Below are 23,414 nucleotides of genomic sequence, written 5' to 3' on the forward strand. Positions count from 1 at the left end.
ATAAATTCTGTCTCATATACCCTGTCCTTTATTTTCTGTCTCATATACCCTGTCCTATAAATTCTGTCATACATATCCTGTTAACAGGAAGCTTCAACTTGTTGCATGAATTGAAGTTTTAAAGATGAGCTTCATTTATTTACTGCAATTAAGTTTTTTATTCTTCCTGAGATATTTGGGGAGATGGGGTAGCCTCGTGGTTGAAGCATTCGCTCGTCATGACCCAGGTTCGACTCCCCACATGGGCTAAATGTGTGAGCCCATTTCTGGTGTCCCCCGCTGTGATATTGCTGGAATATGGCCAAAAGCAGCGTAAAACCATACTCACTCACTGACTCACTCACTCCTGAGATGTTTGTAATCTTTCTGTGATTGGCTTCTGACTGTACGTAACTGAACTATCCTTGGTGAGAGTGGCAAGTGTCAAGAGATTGAACAATATAGTCCAAGCATTCTGAATAACAAATCTTTGTTTACAACCTTCTCAGGATGCTATAGAACAGATCATGAAGAAGCATCGGACCACGAGCGCTGATCCTACTGCCGCAGAATACCGGGAAGAGATCCGTCGCAATCTTACAACTGCAGGTACAAATCTCAATCAATTATAAAACAAGTAAAACCATTATTTTTTTATTTGTTGAAATCATAGATCTTTTGGGGTGAAGTCAGAAGTTCAAAGTCAGAGGGGGAATTTAAAAATTTTAAACTGGATCATGGATGTGGAAGGGGAAATAAGAAAAACAAATTTATGAATGCGCCATCTTTAGTGCCATCATCTGATGGAAGCTCTGCATTTTGTCGTTTTTTTCTTAGAAGACAAAAAAAAGAGAGTTAATTTTGACAATGTCTTTGGATCAAGGACAAGGGAAATAACTCCAAATGTATTATGCAAGGAATTTAGCTACAATTCATCAACCAAACGATTTGGAGAAATATTAATGTCAAATTGAGCATCGTAAGTTTTATAGGTGATTTTTTGTAAAACGAATAAGTGTATGTTATCGCTGGAATGTTGACCTCCGTATTGCAGTTGCCAAGGCAGCAGGTCTGACCCCGGATGCCTTTCCAGCTGATGCCGGGATCAGTGAGGAGCTGTTGGAGGCGCTGGCCAACAACTCGGTGAGCCCCGAGGACATCGAGATCGTCAAGGATGAGGAAAGTGGGCAGAGCACTCTCAGGTCCAAAAGTCAGCTCTCCAAGGCCATGGGAGGTGTGAAGGAGGGACACCTCTTTGTATCACCAGGTGAGGCGGGTCTCTCTCCTATACTTATCACTTTACAATTACAGTGGTAAATGGATATAACCAACTACAAGGGAACGGAGAAATCAGTTCATTATATGCACTGTTCGCTATGTACGTTTTCCCTCAGAAACGTCCGCCATCTTGGATAAAACAAACATAATACATGTAATTGCAGCATTGCCGGCCATGATAGCAGGTGCTAATGAAGTGACACTTTGACATCATCTCGTGAAATTTATGTTTGTCTTACAGACAAGATTAGTCCAGTTACAAGTAAGATAAGCATAAAGCAAGTTCAACAAATTTGAATCGTCACCGCTGATTGTGTTCATTCGCCGCTGATTGCATATAGCCAATTGTCAGTGACACTTGACACTGAGTGAGATTTCTCAATTCGCTATACTCGTCACTAATTAGTGGTATTTGGGCTTGTCCAGGATCAGATATCAGTTTGCTATATACGTTCGTCCTCTGTAGAGAGTCGTCATATACACACATTTTATATGATAATATAGAGGAGATTAATCGGGGATTTTGTAACAGTTGGCTGTATCTATTTGTACACTCTATCCATATTCGCTCTATCCGTGTTCGCTCTATCCGTATTCACTCTATCCGTGTTCGTTACATCTGTGTTCTACTGAACATGTGTAAGTAATGCAGGATAAGTATACAAATATTAAAAAAATCTAGGATTGTACTAGTTTCCTGGCTTTCCTATGTTTTCTGGGGCGGTCGGGTAGCCTTGTGGTTAAAGCATTCGCTCGTCACGCCAGAGACCCGGGTTCGATTCCCGACATGGGTACATTGTGTGAAGCCCATTTCTGGTGTCCCCCCCCCCCCCCCGTGATATTGGGTTAGAATAGGTCTCCAACAACCCATGCTGGTCCCCCTGTGGTGATTCCGGGTTAGAATAGGTCCCCACCAACCCCTGCTGGTCCCCTCGTGGTGATTCAGGGTTAAAATTGGTCCCCACCAACCCGTGCTGGTCCCCCCATGGTGATTCTGGATTAGAATAGGTCCCCACAAACCCCTGCTGGTCTTCCCGTGGTGATTCCGGTTTAGAATAGGTCCCAACCAATCCATGTTGATCCCCTGTGGTGATTCCGGATTAGAATAGGTCTCCAACAACCCATGCTGGTCCCCCTGTGGTGATTAGGGATTAGAATGGGTCTCCAACAACCCATGCTGGTGCCCCTGTGGTGATTCCGGATTAGAATATGTCTCCAACAACCCATGCTGGTCCCCCTGTGGTGATTCCGGGCTAGAATAGGTCTCCAACAACCCCTGCTGGTCCCCCCGTGGTGATTCCGGTTTAGAATAGGTCCCAACCAACCCATGTTGATCCCCTGTGGTGATTCCGGATTAGAATAGGTCTCCAACAACCCATGCTGGTCCCCCTGTGGTGATTAGGGATTAGAATAGGTCTCCAACAACCCATGCTGGTGCCCCTGTGGTGATTCCGGATAAGAATAGGTCTCCAACAACCCATGCTGGTGCCCCTGTGGTGATTCCGGATTAGAATAGGTCTCCAACAACCCATGCTGGTCCCCCTGTGGTGATTCCGGATTAGAATAGGTCTCCAACAACCCCTGCTGGTCCCCCTGTGGTGATTCCAGGTTAGAATAGGTCCCCAACAACCCATGCTGGTCCCCCTGTGGTGATTAGGGATTAGAATAGGTCTCCAACAACCCATGCTGGTCCCCCTGTGGTGATTCCGGATTAGAATAGGTCTCCAACAACCCATGCTGGTCCCCCTGTGGTGATTCCGGGTTGGAATAGGTCCCCACCAACCCCTGCTGGTCCCCCCGTGGTGATTCCGGGTTAAAATTGGTCCCCACCAACCCATGCTGGTCCCCCCTTGGTGATTCCGGTTTAGAATAGGTCCCAACCAACCCATGTTGATCCCCTGTGGTGATTCCGGATTAGAATAGGTCCCCACCAACCCATGCTGGTCCCCAATGGGGATTCTGGATTAGGATAGGTTCCCACCAACCCATGCTGGGTTTAGACAAAAAAACAAGCACACTGTGACCCCCCTTCTGTATCCTCTTCTTGCAGGAGGGGATGACGACAGCAAACCCTCCATCTCCATCCCATCAGAGAGAGTCTCTGTCAAGGACGTCGGGGAAGTGGACGTCATCAGCTACGGAGTGCCAGAAACAGGGGACCTCATTGAACCTGACCGACGGTCAAAGGGCAGCTCAAAGCACTCGTCCATCGTGGATGGAGGGTCGGAAACACGGAGCGTGAGGAAGTCGTCTGACGTGCCTGCTGCAGATGATTTTATTCAGGCTGTGAAGCAAATAGAAGAGGTATGTGGATGATATGGTACCGTAAATCTGGAGAGTTGGGCACAAGGAAATGGTTGAGAGTGGCAAACAATAGCCTAAACTGCGACTGGAAAGTTTTGCGATACCCTGTTGATGAGATTACCAAGGATCAAAGCTGTCCCTTTGCACATGCTGTATTTGAGTAGAAGCAGTGGGATGAAATGTTTACTCAGTGTCAGTCAGTGCTTGTTTTAACTGTAGATACATGTGTTGAGTAGGAAGGTTGGAGTAGTGTGTTTATCTGACCGTAGTCCAACTTTTTGTGCTACCCTTCCATTCCCTTGATGTCATGTCTACCATATCATGTCTACTTCCCCTCCGTAGAAATGACTAGGTCTTCAGCAACCTGTGCTTGCCGTAAGAGGCGACTGACACGATTAGGTGGTCAAGCTCGCTGACTTGGTTGATGCATGTCATCATATCCAAACTGTGTGGATCAATGCTCATAATTTCAATCACTGGATTGTGCAGATTCGATTATTTACAGACTGCCATCATATAACTGGAATTTTGCTGAGTGCGGCATTAAACAACAAGCAAACAAACTGTAGTGTTTGTGATGTCACAATAGTTATGTCACTTCAATTTCTCATTGTCTCATTAAAGTGGATCATAATTACGGTGAAAATTATGCTTAAATAATTCAAACATATATGCATATTGAAACTGTTCTTCAGTGATCCATGAATTTACTTTTTTCAAACTACAGAAAATATAAGACCCAAATGGTGCCGCATCACTGATCATTTCCACAACAACCAATGAGTTTTGTTTTGTCATTGTGTCCTGGTCGAATGAACATGGGCCAGTTATCGCGTTCGATTTCAAACGAAACTTACAGGTATCAAATCTATATTTGAAACCTCTACATTGTAACATAGTAGCATTATGTTCTAATTGACATACCAGGAACGCGTTCCACAAAGCGATCTTAGTGCGAAGTTTGTCGTAACTCCCATACTTTATCATAGGCTTACGATCAATGTAACACTAAGATCGCTTAGTGGAACAGGGCCCAGATCATTAAGTTCGTCTCCGAAATACATGTTCTGGTATGTACCTGTGCACTTTCAGAAGGTAGCTGAAGTTGTCTCCCCTGCTGTTATTCCCAAACCAACACCAGAGGACGCCACCAGTGAACATGGCAGCACAAAGACAGGTGTGTCTAAGACATCTCAGAAGACCGATGACTCGAAGAGCACCAAAAAGAAGAAACCCGTGTCCATTGAAGACAGGGAGGAGTTTGTTGTCGGTGAGAGACGTTTGGTAGCCATTGTGCTTTGGTGATCTTGATTTTGATAATTGATCATGATCACACTTTGATTGACCATACAGAATATCTGCGTAGTTTGCTAACACACCTTGTAGCAATAACAATTTTGTAATTTATTATAAAGACATAGATTACATTAATAAGGGAATGGTCATTTACATAGGGTGTTTGATGCACAATGTACTGAAAATGTACTCATCCTTCCCTACTGCTTGTCATATATTTGGATGCCCTCCCAATGTCCTTTGACGTTTTTTTCATGACACAACCTTAAAAGACGAAATGCAAAAATAATTTTATTATAAAATATCCATTTTTTTCATGACCCTCCCCATATACAGGTATGTGTAGTATTTTCTATAACCTTCCCAGGGAGACTGTCGTATTGGCCCTCCACTCATTCTCTCTGACCCATGCCCCGGGAATAAATGACCGGTCCCTTAACCTGTAGACATGTAGATGTTGGACATTAGTCGATAAAGGAGAAGTATGTATTAATGTCATATTTTAACCATTTATGCCTACATTTCTTCACAGTTTTGTATTCATTTAATTTCAGGTCAAATCTATTCACTTGGTCGTATTCGGAATACTTTTCAGATTATTGAAATGACGTGCTGGGATGTTTAGGGGACACTCAGTAGAACTAATGAGACTTGTTCTGTGACCAGATTGTTCCTGTACAGAAGCTGTGCACAACCATAATGTTTTTTAGCAAATGTCAAAGGTCATAGGTCACCAAGATGGCGTCCAGTTGGAGAGGCATCATGAACCTGAGATATATATTCAATATTACTTTATGTACAATATATCCATATATTCAATATATCCTGATATACAGTATATCCTTATGTACAATATAGTTGTTCAAAGTTTTGGTAGAGATTCTTTATTAATTTATATGATCTCTTCCATGGATGATGGGGGCGGTTCGGGTAGCCTAGTGGTTAAAGCGTTCACTCGTCACGTCGAAGACCCGGGTTCGAATCCTGACATGGGTACAATGTGTGAAGCCCATTTCTGGTGTCCCCCGCCGTGATATTGCTGGAATATTGCTAAAAGCGGCATAAAACCATACTCACTCACTCACTCCATGGATGATGTTCAGGATCTGACAATGGCAGGATAATCATTTCATGATATTTTAGTGGAAAGTGTGAAATATGTGAAACGGAAATACTTTGTCAATGTTTGGTCCTAGTTTGTCACAATGTTTGGTTGTTGAGTGTATTTGGCTGATTCAGCAGTTGTGTGTGTACAGGCAAAGTGGAGGACAAGAAAGAGCTGGAGAAACTGTACGGCCCGGTCGACCCCCCACCCCCTCCAAAACCATCCCCGCCTAAAAGTGAGGCTTCCGAGTGGTGTGCCAGTATAACTGTTACATTTGTTACACAGAAATATGTGAGGGTGTGCAGGGGATACCCTTGTAGTCTTGTCAGTAATTTTCAGTGTTTTAAATGATAAAAGTCGAAATTGAGGTGAAATGGAACATGAGTATTTTTTATATTTTCTTAATCTTATAATTCTGATACGTAATTATTGGTATGGAGAATATACAGATCCATCGAATTGTACGCCCTCTGCACATCCTCATACATGCATCCAGAGTTTATTGAACTTATGAAATACAGTTTCAAGTGACCTAAATAAATCAGATCCGTTATTGTGTGTCACTAGACTTGTGTCTGTAGCGTTCAGTTACAGTGAAACCTCATGATATCAAATATCATTGACTTGATATCATCCTGGCACAATCTGTGTTACTATTTGCTATGGTATGATATCAACTACCAGTGCTCTGCTTGCTGTGATATAACGAGGATCTGGAAATATCTTTTGGCCAATCAGACATTTGCATTTTGGTCACGCCCACCTCATATCTGAGGTGCTGGATGTTCATGCATGAACAAAAAGAATAAACTCAAGTGTCTCTTTCAAAACATATGTACATGATGTATATACAATTTATTACCATTTTATCACAAATATATCATATAACTAATACTGATGAAAGTGGTGTTAAACCCAGTTCACTCACTCACTCACTCCAACTATGGCCTGATATCAGATTTGTTTATTTGTTGTTTAACGCCACACTCAGCAATATTCCAGCTATATGATGGTGGTCTGTAAATAATCAAGTCTGGACCAGACAATTCAGTGATTGATATCATGAGCATCGATCTCCGAATTGGGATGACATGCAACAACCAAGTCAGCGAGTCTGACCACCTGATCCCGTTAGTCGCCTTTTAGGACAAGCATGGTGTCTTAAATGATATATTGAGTTGATGAGGTTTCTATATACATATTACTCAACCTTTGCTTGGGATGTTTCCATGATCCCTAACAAACGTTGAGTAGTATATCAGTTCACTGGATGCATGTTCAACATTGATGATTACTAACAGATGTTTGGTGCCTCCCCATGTATGTCACTTACAAATCTCACTTCATGTTTGTTAAGTCAATCTCTGCCAATGCATGTTACAGTCAATCTCTGTCAATGCATGTTACAGTCAATCTCTGCCAATGCATGTTACAGTCAATCTCTGCCAATGCATGTTACAGTCAATCTCTGCCAATGTATGTTACAGTCAATCCCGCCAATGCATGTTACAGTCAGTCTCTGCCAATGCATGTTACAGTCAATCTCTGCCAATGTATGTTACAGTCAATCTCTGCCAATGCATGTTACAGTCAGTCTCTGCCAATGCATGTTACAGTCAATCTCTGCCAATGCATGTTACAGTCAATCTCTGCCAATGCATGTTACAGTCAATCTCTGCCAATGCATGTTACAGTCAGTCTCTACCAATACATGGTCCATTACACAATCAGACTTGCTGATTTTCTTGAAACTCCCATCCCTGCACTGTTGCTTTGAAGAACTAAAAAATAATTAATATGGTGGAATTCCCTCCAAGCAGAATCTGATACTTATTGTGACAAAGAGAATGTTTATTTATAAATTATTTTCATTTACTCTTGCAAATGTTTGAGCAGGTTCATCCGTCAAACAACGAAATCATTTATCTGACAAATAATATTTCAACAAATAATAAACACTAAATTGCCAAGTAAACATATGCCCCAGGGTTTCACACTGATAATTTGTTTACTAACAGACTGGAGTGTCATTGTCCCCTGTTAACTCACTTGTGTTCCCCCTCTCTCTTCCTTCAGCTTGGCCTGGGTTCTCACTCCAAGCCTTTCAGTGTTATAACCAGGTCCAATGGTCACACACTACATCTCAGGCTACTGTTAGCCAATGAAATTCATTGATTTGTCTGGTATGGAATACCATTCAGTAGGTTTCATTGGGTGAGATGTTTTTTAATCCTCGTATTGGCATTAAGGGTGGCCCAGTTATCTAAGGCTAAAAAATTTGCTGTGCAGAGTTGCCTCCCTTAGATGTGTGGTCGAAACCTATGTGGGTTTGAATACCCTGTTTGCTCTGAGTTTGTTTCTAGGTTTGTCAGCTTGTGGGTTTCACCAGTGGCAGATGTCTAATACATGCATCACTTTCCCCCCACTCCTTGCTGACATGCCACAATATACCTGCAATAGTGGTGAAAGTGGCGTTAAACCCAACTCACTCACTCACTCAGTGTCCTGACCATTGGACCAGGCATTACACTAAATAACATGGAGAAATAAATGAACTGAAAATTAAGAGTCTTTAATCATAAAATGATATTTTTCATTATTTTTCATATAAATCTATCCAATGCTTTCCTGCATACTGTCAATGAATATTTGGACATGTGATAACAAATTTATTTAACCAGTAAATTCATTGAAAATATTGTCAAGAATTACCACTATTTGGATTGGAAAATGATGACAGTATGATCAAAATTGTTACTTCTTTTCATTTCTGTTGTCATAAATCACAGTAAATTTTCAATGTATGAAATCTCAAGTGCAAGAAAAGAAAGAACCCGAAGTTGTTACTCCTCCAGAACCACCAAAGCTTGAACAGGAATCTCCTCAAGAAGGTAGGCAGTGTGTGAATTGTTTCCCCTTGAAGAGTATCTCATGAAGTACTCATATGAATTGTTTTGTACAGTGCTGGCCAAAAATTCAAACCACATCTCTAAAAAACCTGAAAACAATAAGATCATTCTTTAAGAAATTACTCCTTACTGAAAGTCTATTTTTCAATTTCCAACATCACAGTGCCCACTAAGTTAGATATTCCACCCGACCCTCCAAAACCCAAGGCGCCAGTACCGCAGCCAAAAAACGATTCTTCTCCACAAAAACAAGACCCACCTTTACCGCCAAAACCAAAGCCAAAACCAAAGCCAAAAAAAGAAAAGGCAGCACCAAGTCCACAACCAGCTCCACCTCCGCCAAAGGTGGAAAAACCAAACGCTAAAAAGCAACTGCCTCCAATAAGGGAACCTGAGCCCAAAAAGGAGCCCCAGACAACCAAACAGGAGCCAAAGAAGGTTGATGAAAGCAAGGGTGAGAGATATGAGGCGTGGTGTGTTTGAGTCTGCACCAAGGGTTTCATTGTCAGCACATGGTGTTAAAAGCACTGTGACAGGAGAGTTTGTGTTGAGTGTGTGTTGTTTCAGTTGTCACTGTTTCTTCGCTAGAAAGGTCTGTTTTGGGTACATGCTGTGGAAATCACTGTATCTGAGACAGAGAGGTCTGTTGTGGGAACATGTTTCTGATAAGTACTGTATCTGTACCAGAAGGTGATGTGTGATGGTTTTTTTGGTTTGTTATATAGCAATGTGCAATGACTTGTGTCTGTGTGTGTCTGATTGTACTACGGACTAATGCAGGTTTTATAGCACTAGCCCACTGAGCTACCATGCCACAGTTTAACATGGATACCCCACTCAGACACAGTATATTGACTCAGAGATGACCAGTCTTTGTTTTATCCTGCTACTGCTGAGCGAGAGGTAGGGTATCAAGTTCTATCTTTTAACATATTTTGGTATGATGCAACTGGAGAGTGAACCACAGATCAGCCACGCCCTGAGCAGACACTCTATCCACAACACCACAGAGGCGGCATCAGAACCATCAAATATATTTGAGAGCACTGTATCTGGACTGTGTAGTCTCTTATGGGCACATGATTCTGATAAGTCCTGTATCTGAATCGGAAAAGCACTCGTTGACAGCACTGTAACTGAACAGAGAAGTCTTTTATGGGCACTTGTTTCTGATAAGTCCTGTATCAGAACCGGAAAAGCACTCGTTGACAGTACTGTAACTGAACAGAGAGGTCTCTCATGGGCACTTGTTTCTGATAAGTCCTGTATCTGAACAAGAAAAGTCATCACAGACAGCACAGGACCAGAGACGTCTCTCATGGGCACATGTTTCTGATAAGTCCTGTATCTGAACAAGAAAAGTCATCACAGACAGCACAGGACCAGAGATGTCTCTCATGGGCAGTTCTTTCTGATACGTCCTGTATCTGTTTAATGGTAACGTCTACTAAGAGGTGTGCTAGAGGCTGAATTCTGACAGCACAGACCAGAAGGCTGGACGGCAAGGGTAGCTCTGTGTGTATTGTGATGTTGCACCTGTGTGATGTGTGTTAATTTGACATCGCAAGATATGATGGTGCACAGAGTTATTGCATGGTTTCATCTAATATTGCATTTCAGTCTGTCCATGCCATCTATACAATGGAAGTTACATGTTTTATAATGTACAGTTAGAAGGGTATATCATGAAATGAGAAATAACATAATAATTTGCACAAATTTGGCCTTGAAGAAGGGAGCTGTCATCTTTGTTGTGCAATCTTTTGAGTATCACTAGTATGCCCCTGATAGAAATTGATGGACAATTATCAAGTGGACAAAAAATGACTGAATCTGTTTTAGGGTGGTCAATTTTTATTTCAGATGGCTACTCAGGTACTGCTACCACCATATATTATCCTGAAGTTAAGAACGTGAATATTATAACTCTTCTCCCCATGAAAAATGGCCCGTAAGGTTCTGGGGTAGAATAGGTCTTCAGCAACCCATGCTTGCCGCAAAAGGCGACTAAGCTTGTTGTTGATCAGGTGTTCAGGCTCTCTGACTCAGTTGACGCATGTCATCATATCCCAATTGGGTGGATCAATGTTCATGATGTCAATCACTGGACTGTGTGTGGTCCAGACTCAATTATTTACAGACCACAGTCATATAGCTGGAATATTGCTGAGTCCGGAGTTAAACAAGAAAAAAGAAACAAACACTAACACTCCTTTCCGAAGAATTGTCTCCCTTCCTCAAACTAATTCTTCTTTCTGAAGAGTTGTCTCCCTCTTCCCATGAATACTACTATCAGAAGAGTTGTCTCCCCTACGGCGATACTCCTTTCTGAAGAGTTGTCTCCCCTTCCTCCTACTTATACTCCTGTCTGATGTTTGGTATATGTCAACATAGAGAAAATAGTAGAACCCATGGCTGTTGAGGCACAAGCTCCACTTCCTGTTCACCTGTCACTTCCTACAGAAGAGTTGTCTCCCCCTCCTCCACCAAAACCAGCTATGATTAGTGGTGAGGTTTGCAGTGAAAACACATATCAACATCTAAAATAGTGTGCTGTATGATATGTAGACTATATTAAAATGTATTTCAAAATATTAACCTCTGTTGGCATTCCGGGTTAGGATGGCCCCCAGCAACATTTGCTGGTGGGTGAAAGGTGCTTCCTATTGGATAGTGGGGTCAGAATTGGTGACTTGGTTCATAGTGTATCATCGTTCCCCTATGACATCGGGGGGCACGGGTGACCCAGTTGTCTAAGGAGCCGCGATTTGCTGTGCAGAGTTGCGTCCCTTGGGCAAGCCAGGAAACCTATGATTTGGGGTTTGAATCCCGGTTTGCCCCGATTATGTTTCAAGGTTTGTCAGCACCATAACTGAGCTTGTGGGTTTCACAGAAGTGGTTAACGTCCGAGACCTGCATCACTTCGGGCTTTCCTCTCAAATTAAGATGACACACCACGATATAACTGGAATACTGTTAAAAGCTCACCCATGACATTGATTGTTGCTGATTATATCAATCACTGGATAGTCTGGTCAAGACTTGGTTGTTTACAAGCCATCATCATGTTGCTGAAATATTGCTGAGTGTGGCATTAAACAACAAACAAAACAATCAAAATTTGAATGAAACATGAGATAATGCCATTTATACTACACTACCATTTGTGTGTGAAATGTGTTTTTCTTATAATTGTTTGTGACTTGAGATGTATTAGTTCCTCTTGATCTCTGAGATGCAATCTAATTATACAGCTAAAGTGATGCTGTGTGTGTTAACATGAGCTTACATCATGTGAGTTAAGCCATGCTGTATCAGTGTGTGTGATCCCTGCTGTATTATATTTATTTGAGATCCTATACTCTCCTAACACTCAGAAAGGTTTGTGTATTACCTTCAGGCCAGACCAATTTAATTTTGTGTTTTCTGGATTTTCTTGTTCTTTATGGCAAAATATTTTCCTTTTTTTTAAAGTTTTGTATATTTTCTATGAAAAAAACCCATCAAAACATTCATAGAAACCATGTTTGCAGTCAAACACAATATTTAAAATATTTTGTTATTTTTCTTTGTCAAATTTGACGTGAATTCCTCTAGAAAACAAGAAAATATTTTATTCTGGCCTAAAAATGTACAAATGACATTTGGACACAAGTAAGCAATGTCATTTCTTTCAACAGAATAGTTGGCAATATAATCTTATGTGTCAAACATTTATTACTTTGTAATAATTATAAATACATTTCTTTGATTTCCATAATTAATAGAGTATCATAATGATATCAAAAAGTAATTTTTCAAACAGTTAATGAATACAGTGAATATAAAATAGGATATGTGCTTGTACACATAAAATGTTGTAACAGTCCAACCACCCATGAAGACAGAAACAAGGGCAACAACTCCAACAATACCTGAAACGGTTCAGGAGGACTTAGGTGAGAAATAGTCGCATGGAACATAGAAATATAACACTGACGGATATCAAGGAGGGGGGACCATCTTCAGATACCTACATCTGTGGTTTGTGTTGGCTGTGCCTTAATAATGGTGTGCCCCTCACCTCTTTCATAATCTTAGATCTCTCTATTGTGTATTGTGTGGTCACAATGGCTGCATTACTTAATGAGCTAAAGCTCCTGAATATTTCATTACAATGTATGAAAAATAAAACTTGGAAATGTCACCTTGTTATCTTTGATAGGGGTCCTTAACAAGTCAAATATGGTGAACCATGACCTTGCCTAATCAGCTGTTTTTGTCGGTAGTTTGTCTCACCACGGACATATATATACGTCTTTGGTCTCACTGATTATTACCGATATGCTAACTATATAAGTAGTGTAGAATGCTTCTTTCTTTTAAACTGATCATGCCTGTTTTGTTTTATTTTTAGGAAAGCTTGAGATATTGTTTATATTTTTTTAAAGAAATAATTATTTATTGAAGTTGATGTTTGAAGTTTGACATTACTAGGTCGAGTTGAGAAAAAGGCGGAGCTATCCAGTCTTTATTCTCAGATACCACCTCCACCAACAAAGAAAGATGTGAAGGGTGAGGCAGGTTCTGATTGGATGTTTATCACCCAATCAACTTTCTGCTTTCCACTACCTATTGGCTTGACATCTTTTGGTTTGGGTTTCTGTGTTTGTCCTTGCTTTAATAGAACGTGAAGATTCAGGTGGGGATGGGGAGACTAGAGAATGATAGGTCTTCATAACAAATTAAGTAGTGTTCTGATCATTGGATGGCCAGGTTTACACATTTCAGGTGTTAAAGTTTGTATTACATAACTCGGAATGTAAAACTGTTTACAAGAATGTGAAAGAACTTGAACATCATAGGATGTTACAGCCAATATTGTACCGGTATATAGACTAATTATATATGTAGCACTAAGATCTTAGGATGTTCTATACAGCCAATATCTGTATATGGACTTATGATATATGTAGCACTAAGATCTTAGGATCTTCTATACAGCCAATATCCGTATATGGACTTATAATATATGTAGCACTAAGATCTTAGGATTTTGTAAACAGACAATATCAGTATATGGACTTATATATGTAGCTGTAGACATTCCCCACTGAATCTCATGCATAGCATTCCTAAACTAACTGCCAACATGTTTCTGGTTTGTAAGTGTGTGTTTATGTACAACTCTTTGTAAATGCTTTGAGAATATTTTTTCTATATTTCACAACCATATGTTTTATTTAAATGTACTCACTTGCTGAAAGTGCCTGCTGGTATGTCTGTTCTGTTTCCCCCTCGTAGTCCAATTGATGAACCTGTGAAGATTCCAAGTCCAACATTGCTATCAGGCTAAAATAATAGCTGATGCAACGTTAAATTTTAACTCACTCCAAGTCTGACTAGGTCCTCTGTATCCCTTGTTGTATGAGCAAGCTTAAAATGGAATTAAATGGTTATGTGTTGTGTGACCTGTCTGATTGTGTGCTCATGCTATCAACCACTGGTTTGTCTGGTCCAGAGTAGATCATGTACGGGCTTCTGCTATCTGGCAGCAATATTGCTGACTGTGGCATAAAACAACATTCACCTATCAGCTTCAAACTCCTCCCCATTTCTGAATGTTACTTAGGACATAAACCTTGTATGTTTTCAATTTAGAGGTTTCAAATTTGAGAAATTTACAGGTATCAAATCGAGGTTTGAAACCCAAAAAAGTACTGTACTTTACTAAGAAAGTTTTATCCCAAATGTAACAAATGTTACATATGACCACTTTCGAAATGGCATTGTGTGTTCATACTATGTGATAGAGTCGTGCCAAAAGTCAAGTTGACGTGACTGAATTTTGAAGATATTGAGAATATGTATGTTAAGAAGAGATGTTTCCAATGTGTACCAATTAATGACAAAAACTGCAGATTCGTCACCTAAGGCAGACCAGTCAGAATGCAGGATGCTAACATGTCATGGTAGAATGTCCTATATATGTGTTTATGTTTGTTTATCAACTAAAATACTATCCAGCATGTCTCCTTGCTTTGGTTGAAATAATTTTATTTTTCAGCTGCGTTTGAGATGTGTCTATAATAAAATAAATAACAAACATTGTTCTGAATATATTTAGTTATCCAGTTTATGTTACAAGTTTTACCAGTGATTATGCAAATTATTAATTTTTTATTACCCTCACATTAAACATTAATAAGTAATTAAAATAACTTTATTTTTTAAATATTCAAAGATATTGAAATTTGTGCTAATTTTGTGTACTGTTAAGATGTATTACTCTTGACAAATCGTGAGTCCATGTTCAGACAAACATTTCTGGTCTTCACAGGCAAACCGAAACCAAAGCCAAAGGCTGAAAAACCACCTCCTCCAAAGAAAGAAGAGAAGAAGAAAAAGGAGAAGAAGACAAAGGTCAAGAAGGAGAAGGTGGAGAAACCCCCGCCCCCCAAGGTGCCGACGCCAGTCCCTGTGGAAGCCCCCAAACCTCAAACCCCCAAGAGAGAGTCCCCTGAACCAGAGGAGAGTGTGAGTACAGTCATTCTAGTCCAAAGAGACAGATGTCACAATAGCAGCCCTGAGGCAACAAAAGACAGTTGCTAAATCAGCGTTGAAAAAATAAGAATACATTTTTGGAGTTGCTTGAACAAGAACTTCCAACACGTAACGACCGCCTCCGTGGTCTAGTGGTAGAGCATCTGCCCGAGAGCAGAAGGTCTGGGGTTCGATCCCCGGCCACGCTATACCAAAAGACATTAAAAGATGGTACTTGTTTTTACCCTGTCTAAGGCTCGGCATTAAGGGGCTAAAACAAGGACAGGTCGGCTCGGAGTCAGTATACTTTGTCTGAGTGGGGTATTCATGTTAAACTGCGGCATGGTATCTCAGTGAGCTAGCACTATAAATCAGCATCAGTCTGGACTAGTACAAGCAGCCACACACACGTACATGCACGTCGCTATATAAGTGCAATAATCTTGGACGCAACGTTAAACCCCATTTCACCTCACCTCCAACACGTAAAACAACTGATAAAGTTGACATTAGAACATACTTCCTCATTTCCTTCCCATGGTAGACATTTCCAGTCCAACCAACCTTTCTTGCTTCATTGGAATCATCTCTACTATCAGTTAATGTTCAGATCGAGATTGTTACTTTTTGTTTAATAAACTGAAGGGCAAAAAGAATGTACCATATTTTTTTTTTATGGAATTGAAAATTGAAAGAACTGTTAAAATTGATTATGTCTATTTAACCATCACTCATTCCTGCAACAGTTTGTAAAAAGTCATCAGTGGCTGGATTATTTTGTGTAAAAATAAATTGTTTCGATGAAGACTTGGGTGAGAAAATTAATTTGCGACCACATGAAATGTTGTGAATTTGTGCCGAAAAAGCAAATTTATTATTTTCACACCAGTGATGTTTAACATACCAATCAGCATTTGTGTAGTGCCCAAAAACATTTTTTCTTTGAAACTTAAAAGTTTTAAATCAAATCATATTTTGATTTTTTTATATAAAACCATTTGGAAGTATTGTTTGACTGCTGGCTTAGCGCAAGTTCAGTTCATTTTTTGGATATAGTATCACTAACTTAAGATATTTTCAACTGATACTCAAACATTTGATAAAATCCACTGAGAGGTATCATTTCTTTTCCCCCTCAGGTGATGTTTAGCCTACTAATAAAATGCCTCCCTAATCACAAATGGACAGAATTTTTATAAATGATAAATTGTGACCTGAACTCACGATTCCAATATCAAGCCTAGTATTATCCCCTTCTCTCAGATTGCACCATCCCCTGATAACAAGTCGGAGGACATGGACTTTGTGTTTGTGCGGGAGCAGTCGGAGAGTCCCGAGAGGAAGCAAACGCCGCCGCCACAGCCTCGTGCCCCCTCGGACCCACCGCCTGTTGCTGAAGTGGAATCGGAGACTGAGGACTTATCTCTGGACAAGGTAAGATGCACTCACCATTCAGGGGGCGGTCGGGTAGCCTGGTGGCTAAAGTGTTCGCTCGTCATGCGGAAGACCTGGGTTCGATTCCCGATATGGGTACAATGTGGGAAGCCCATTTCTGGTGTTCCCTGCTGTGATATTGCTGGAAGATTGCTAAAAGTGGCGTAAAACCATATTCACTCACTCACTCACTTATACACTACCTTATACCATGTCAGACACTACCTTATAACATGCCATACACTACCTTGTACCATGTCATACACTGCCTAATACCATGTACATACAGTACCTTGTACCATGTCATACACTACCTTATACCATGTCATACACTACCTTATACCATGTCATACCCTACCTTATACCATGTCATACCCTACCTTATATCATGTCATACCCTACCTTATACCATGTCATACCCTACCTTGTAACATGTTATACCCTACCTTGTACCATGTTATACACTGCCTTGTACCATCATTCAGTGCTTTAGGCATGTTACATTTTGAAGGAATAATCACACACTACCAATATTGTACGCCATTAATGTTATAATGTTTGATTGCAGTGCTGAGCAGCAGTGTTCTGCTGTCAATGTTGTATAGCGTTACACCTGTTACACACAACCTTGCTCTACAGTGCCACACACTAACACATCATGCAATGTTGAAATAACCTTGTTTAGGAGATATACCTACTGTGTTTTGAAATTTGATGTAGTCCCACTGTAGAGCAGATACCTTTATTATCCACCGCCCCACTATCATGTCATACACTACCATGTCGTACACTATCATGTCATACACTATCATGTCGTACACTATCATGTCATTCACTACCATGTCATACACTACCATGTCATTCACTACCATGTCATACACTATCATGTCATACACTATCATGTCATACACTATCATGTCAAACATTACCATGTCATACACTACCATGGCATTCACTACCATGGCATTCACTACCATGGCATTCACTACCATGTCAAACACTACCTTGTACCATGCCATACACTATAATGTCATACACTATCATATCATACACTACCATGTCATACAATATCATGTCACACACTATCATGTCATACATTACCATGTCATACACTACCATGTCATACACTACCATGTCATACACTACCATGTCATACACATCTGGTGTTACAGGAAGAAAACAGCAAGCAGATATCCAACAAAGCGGCACGGCAGGCCAAGAGGAATGCTGCTGCTGCCAAGAAGCGAGAGGAAGTGGAGCGGAGAAGGAAGGAGAAGGAGGAAGAGGTCAAGCGGCAAAGAGAAGAGGCCGAAAGGCAAGAACAGCTCAAGAATGAAATGGAGGAAGAGAGGAAGAGGAGAGATGAAGAGAGGAGGTATGATATGGGATAAGTTACGATGTGATCAGGAAAGGTTAAGACATTGAGATGAAGTTTGATGGGTGGTTGGAGGCTTCAATTTTGAATGAGAGTTTGATCATTTTTAAAAATTAGCAGATACTTTGAATGAATATGATGGTATATATCCAGCATCTGGGGATACAAGTGATATTTAATGTCATACGTTATTGGGATACTTTTGCTGTGCCCCTTGCCACAAGTAACGGTCACTTTCTTGACAGACTGCGCAAGCTTCAACAGGAGGAGGAAAGAAAGAAGGAGGAACAGGCAGCCATTGAACGGGAGAGGAGAAAGCAGTTGGAGCAGGAGAGAGAGAAGAGAGCAAAGGAAGAATACCAGAGGAAGCTGGAGGAGATGAAGAAGAAACAGGCTGAGGAGGAACAGAGGAGGATAGGTGAGGAGACAGTGAGGACGATGGTGTGAGGATGGGTGAGGTGATGGGGGAAGATGGGTGTGGAGATGGTGGTGAGGATTGGTGAGGTGATGGTGGTGAGGATGGTTGTGGGGAGGATGGGTGAAGTAGGGTGAGGTGATGGTGTGGAGAATGGTGAGGGTGAGTGAGGAGATGATGGTGTGAGGATGGGTAAGGTGATGTGGGAGGATGGTGGGGAGGGTGGGTGAGGTGGGGAGGATGGGTGAGGTGATGGTGGGGAGGATGGGTGAGGTGATGTGGGAGGATGGTGAGGTGGTGGTGGGGAGGATGGGTGAGGTGATGTGGGAGGATGGTGAGGTGGTGGTGGGGAGGATGGGTGAGGTGATGTGGGAGGATGGTGAGGGGATGGTGGGAAGTATGGGTGAGGTGATCTAGGAGGAGAGGTGAGGGGTGGTGGAAAGTATGGGTGAGGTGATCTAGGAGGAAAGGTGAGGGGATGGTGGGAAGTATGGGTGAGGTGATCTAGGAGGAAAGGTGAGGGGATGGTGGGAAGTATGGGTGAGGTGATCTAGGAGGAGAGGTGAGGGGTGGTGGAAAGTATGGGTGAGGTGATCTAGGAGGAGAGGTGAGGGGATGGTGGGAAGTATGGGTGAGGTGATCTAGGAGGAGAGGTGAGGGGATGGTGGGAAGTATGGGTGAGGTGATTTAGGAGGAGAGGTGAGGGGATGGTGGGAAGTATGGGTGAGGTGATCTAGGAGGAGAGGTGAGGGGATGGTGGGAGGTATGGGTGAGGTGATCTAGGAGGAGAGGTGAGGGGATGGTGGGAAGTATGGGTGAGGTGATCTAGGAGGAGAGGTGAGGGGATGGTGGGAAGTATGGGTGAGGTGATCTAGGAGGAGAGGTGAGGGGATGGTGGGAAGTATGGGTGAGGTGATCTAGGAGGAGAGGTGAGGGGATGGTGGGAAGTATGGGTGAGGTGATCTAGGAGGAAAGGTGAGGGGATGGTGGGAAGTATGGGTGAGGTGATCTAGGAGGAGAGGTGAGGGGATGGTGGGAGGTATGGGTGAGGTGATCTAGGAGGAGAGGTGAGGGGTGGTGGAAAGTATGGGTGAGGTGATCTAGGAGGAGAGGTGAGGGGATGGTGGGAAGTATGGGTGAGGTGATCTAGGAGGAGAGGTGAGGGGATGGTGGGAAGTATGGGTGAGGTGATCTAGGAGGAGAGGTGAGGGGATGGTGGGAAGTATGGGTGAGGTGATCTAGGAGGAGAGGTGAGGGGATGGTGGGAGGTATGGGTGAGGTGATCTAGGAGGAGAGGTGAGGGGATGGTGGGAGGTATGGGTGAGGTGATCTGGGGAGGAGAGGTGAAGTGTGGGTAGATGAAGATAGGTCAGGAGAAGGTGAGGAGCTGATGGGTGATAGGTTGATTGATAATGTGAGAATGTGTAACATCGTCTGACACTTGTCATCGTCTGTTCCTGTCCTACAGAGGCCATGCTGGAGAAGCAGAGAGAGGAAGAGGAACGTCGACGAGAAGAGGAAGAGATGTTATCGCAGATGGCGGAACAGGAACGTCTTGCATATGAACGCAAGAAACAAGAGGAGGAAGAACATAGACGACAGAGGGAAGAAGAGGAAAAGTAAGTCATCAAACACTGCTCAGTAACCAATAAGATTATTATCCTTCTGGGACGTTTGGGGGCATGGGTCGCTTCAGCTTTCCTCCCACACAAAGCTGACATGACGCGATAAAACTGGAATATTTTTCAAAGCAGCATTAAACCAACTCACTCACTCACACACTCTTTAGCATTAAACCACTTAAACATTTGGAAGGGATAAGAGTCTCCAGGTGCCACAGATTTCTTGGAGATGAATCGTAGTTCATAGTACAAATGATGCATTTTCAGCTTCATTTTCAGTTAAAAAATGAATAAATGCATGGTTGTTTTGAAACAGTATATTTTATCTCAGTTTACCTGTCAAGAGTACAGCAGTTTATGAGCTGGAGAGGACCATAATGTTTTTGACTCAGTTATGTTTCTAGGTTTTTCAGCACCATACCCGTGCTCGTGGGTTTCACTGAAGTGGTAAACGCCTGAGACCTGTATCACTTCGGGCTTTCCTCCCACATTAAGCTGACATGCCGCGATAAGACTGGAATACTGTTTAAAGCGGCATTAAACCCAACTCACTCACTCACTCACTCACTCACTCACTCACTCACTCACTCACTCACTCACTCACTCACTCTTGAGGTACTGTTCTAAGGGACATGACTCAGAGTTAGGCAGTACTTTGGTCAAATTCTTGTTTGTTTCAGGTGACAATTTATTGACATTTTCTTATTCTGTTAATTGATCAATTGGATTTCAATTTCAACCTCTTCCTCCAGGAAACGACGAGAAGAAGAGGCACAGCGAGCGCTAGAAGAAGCAAAACGATTGGCTGAGGAGATGGCGCGTCGCCAGGCAGAGCTGGAAGCGAGGCTCAAGTTTAACCGTGACCTTCAGCTTGAGTCTCATGGGTTGAACCACACTCAGGACATCACCAAGATGTTCGTCTTCTCCTATTTTGAACTGCTGCAATGGCTTGGGCTCGACATCCCAGAGTTCGACCTTCAGAAACTTGCTCAGTTTTAACACACAGCATGGGCCATCACAGGTCCTGTAGGATTTAGCCGTTCTTTCAGATATTTGAAAGAAAGATTAACAAATTTGTATTTCTTAAACACATGAGAAAAATGACTGTCATCTCGGGGCAAGCCATTCATCATGGCAGCTACAACACAGCAAGGCAGTTGTTGTCGTGACGAGGCAAGGAAAGTGTCTTAATTCATGTACCATGACTTTGTATATAGACTTCATTTAACATGGAAATAATTCTACATGTGAAGTGTCTGCATGAATCATGAAGAGATATTGTTTTCAGATACCATATTTCCTCTATTAGTTGCCTGTGTGGCCATTAATTTTGAGCGAGCCGTTGACCTGGCTTCTGTAAGAGGCCAGGGCCCACTTGCACAAAGTGATCTTACCACTACAACTATTGTAAGCCTTTGTTAAGTAAGGGAGTTACAATCATCTTAGCGCTACGACTGTTGTAAGCCTATGTTAAAGTATGGGAGTTACAATCATCTTAGCGCTACGACTATTGTAAGCCTATGTTAAAGTATGGGAGTTACAATCATCTTAGCGCTACGACTATTGTAAGCCTATGTTAAAGTATGGGAGTTACGATCATCTTAGCGCTACGACTGTAGTAAGCCTATGTTAAAGTATGGAGTTACAATCATCTTAGCGCTACGACTATTGTAAGCCTATGTTAAAGTATGGGAGTTACAATCATCTTAGCGCTACGACTGTAGTAAGCCTATGTTAAAGTATGGAGTTACAATCATCTTAGCGCTACGACTATTGTAAGCCTATGTTAAAGTATGGGAGTTACGATCATCTTAGCGCTACGACTGCTGTAAGCCTATGTTAAAGTATGGGAGTTACAATCATCTTAGCGCTACGACTGTAGTAAGCCTATGTTAAAGTATAGAGTTACAATCATCTTAGCGCTACGACTATTGTAAGCCTATGTTAAAGTATGGGAGTTACGATCATCTTAGCGCTACGACTGCTGTAAGCCTATGTTAAAGTATGGGAGTTACAATCATCTTAGCGCTACGACTGTAGTAAGCCTATGTTAAAGTATGGAGTTACAATCATCTTAGCACTACGACTATTGTAAGGCTATGTTAAAGTATGGGAGTTACAATCATCTTAGCACTAAGACTATTGTAAGCCTATGTTAAAGTATGGGAGTTACAATCATCTTAGCGCTAAGATCGCTTTGTGCAAGTGGGCCCTGGTGTCTATTCCGTGTAGTGCTAGCGCAGTGGCAACTCACTTCCTTACCACATGCCAATTTCTACACTCATACAAAGTGTACTTTTGCAGGAAATTGTCATTATATCACTGACATATCACAGTATATAGAGGATATTATATGAGTGGTCATGTCTTGTTTACGACACAAGTGTCTAAATTCCAGTATTTCCCTTGCTCTGGCTTGGGAAATACCGGAATTTAGGCATGAGTGACGTGATATCACCCTAGGGCACATATGATTTTTATGAACTCCGATATGTTGGCCCTCGTAGGTATTAGAGGCCTGGCATCTTATAGAGGAAATATGGTATATGTTTGAAGATTTGTGACTGTGATCAACTGTTTGATGCCAGGCAGAACTTCGTCTCTGTGTGTAGAGGCCGGCATCTAACAGAGGAATTACAGTATATGTTTGAAGATTTGTGACTGTTTGATGCCTGGCAGCACTTCGTCTCTGTGTGTACCCTGCGTCCACCCCAAAACCCTCGTGTATGTTCCATGCTATCAAAGAAATAGTTCTTTGGAATGCAAATCAAATCGTATCCTTCCACAACAACCTTGTAAGGAGAATGCAAGGGAAAATTACTTAAGATAATGGCTGCTGTAAAAGTTTAATCAAATTTAAATGTTTCATTAATGTGATATTGATGCTGGACTTCCATTCCTATATTTGACTGTTAAAATTGTGTGTCACAGACTAAGAGTGTGACCAAAGTTTAAAAAAACCACAATGCTGCAGGGCCTGCACTGAGATGATGCCAGAGAGATGAAGAAGTTAATGACCGGGTTGTGTTTTACGCCGCTTTTAGCAATATTCCAGCAATATCATGGCAGGGGACACCAGAAATGGGCTTCACACATTGTACCCATGCGGAGAACCAAACGCAGGTCTTCAGCGTGACGAGTGAATGCTTTAACCACGCGTCTACCCCCACCACCC

The 23,414-nt window shown here is 41.8% G+C and overlaps 1 protein-coding gene across 1 annotated transcript in view; it reads left to right on the top strand.

Annotated features, from left to right (window-relative positions):
- The window catches only part of LOC139465775 (uncharacterized protein KIAA2012 homolog), a 73,479-nt gene extending 51,419 nt beyond the window's left edge, over window positions 1-22,060 (top strand). The window contains exons 18-28 of the mRNA XM_071247670.1: window positions 489-588; window positions 1,034-1,246; window positions 3,308-3,561; window positions 4,654-4,831; window positions 13,348-13,425; window positions 15,191-15,387; window positions 16,657-16,827; window positions 18,000-18,202; window positions 18,448-18,620; window positions 20,086-20,236; window positions 20,992-22,060. Coding sequence (XP_071103771.1) covers window positions 489-588; window positions 1,034-1,246; window positions 3,308-3,561; window positions 4,654-4,831; window positions 13,348-13,425; window positions 15,191-15,387; window positions 16,657-16,827; window positions 18,000-18,202; window positions 18,448-18,620; window positions 20,086-20,236; window positions 20,992-21,238 — 1,965 coding nt within the window. The 3' untranslated portion in view covers window positions 21,239-22,060. The remainder of the gene's footprint in view (window positions 1-488; window positions 589-1,033; window positions 1,247-3,307; window positions 3,562-4,653; window positions 4,832-13,347; window positions 13,426-15,190; window positions 15,388-16,656; window positions 16,828-17,999; window positions 18,203-18,447; window positions 18,621-20,085; window positions 20,237-20,991) is intronic.
- The last annotated feature ends 1,354 nt before the right edge of the window (window positions 22,061-23,414 follow it).

Source organism: Haliotis cracherodii, unplaced genomic scaffold, assembly GCF_022045235.1.
Source record: "Haliotis cracherodii isolate W230 unplaced genomic scaffold, xgHalCrac1.p SCAF_18, whole genome shotgun sequence".
Classification (NCBI taxonomy): Eukaryota; Metazoa; Mollusca; class Gastropoda; order Lepetellida; family Haliotidae; genus Haliotis; species Haliotis cracherodii.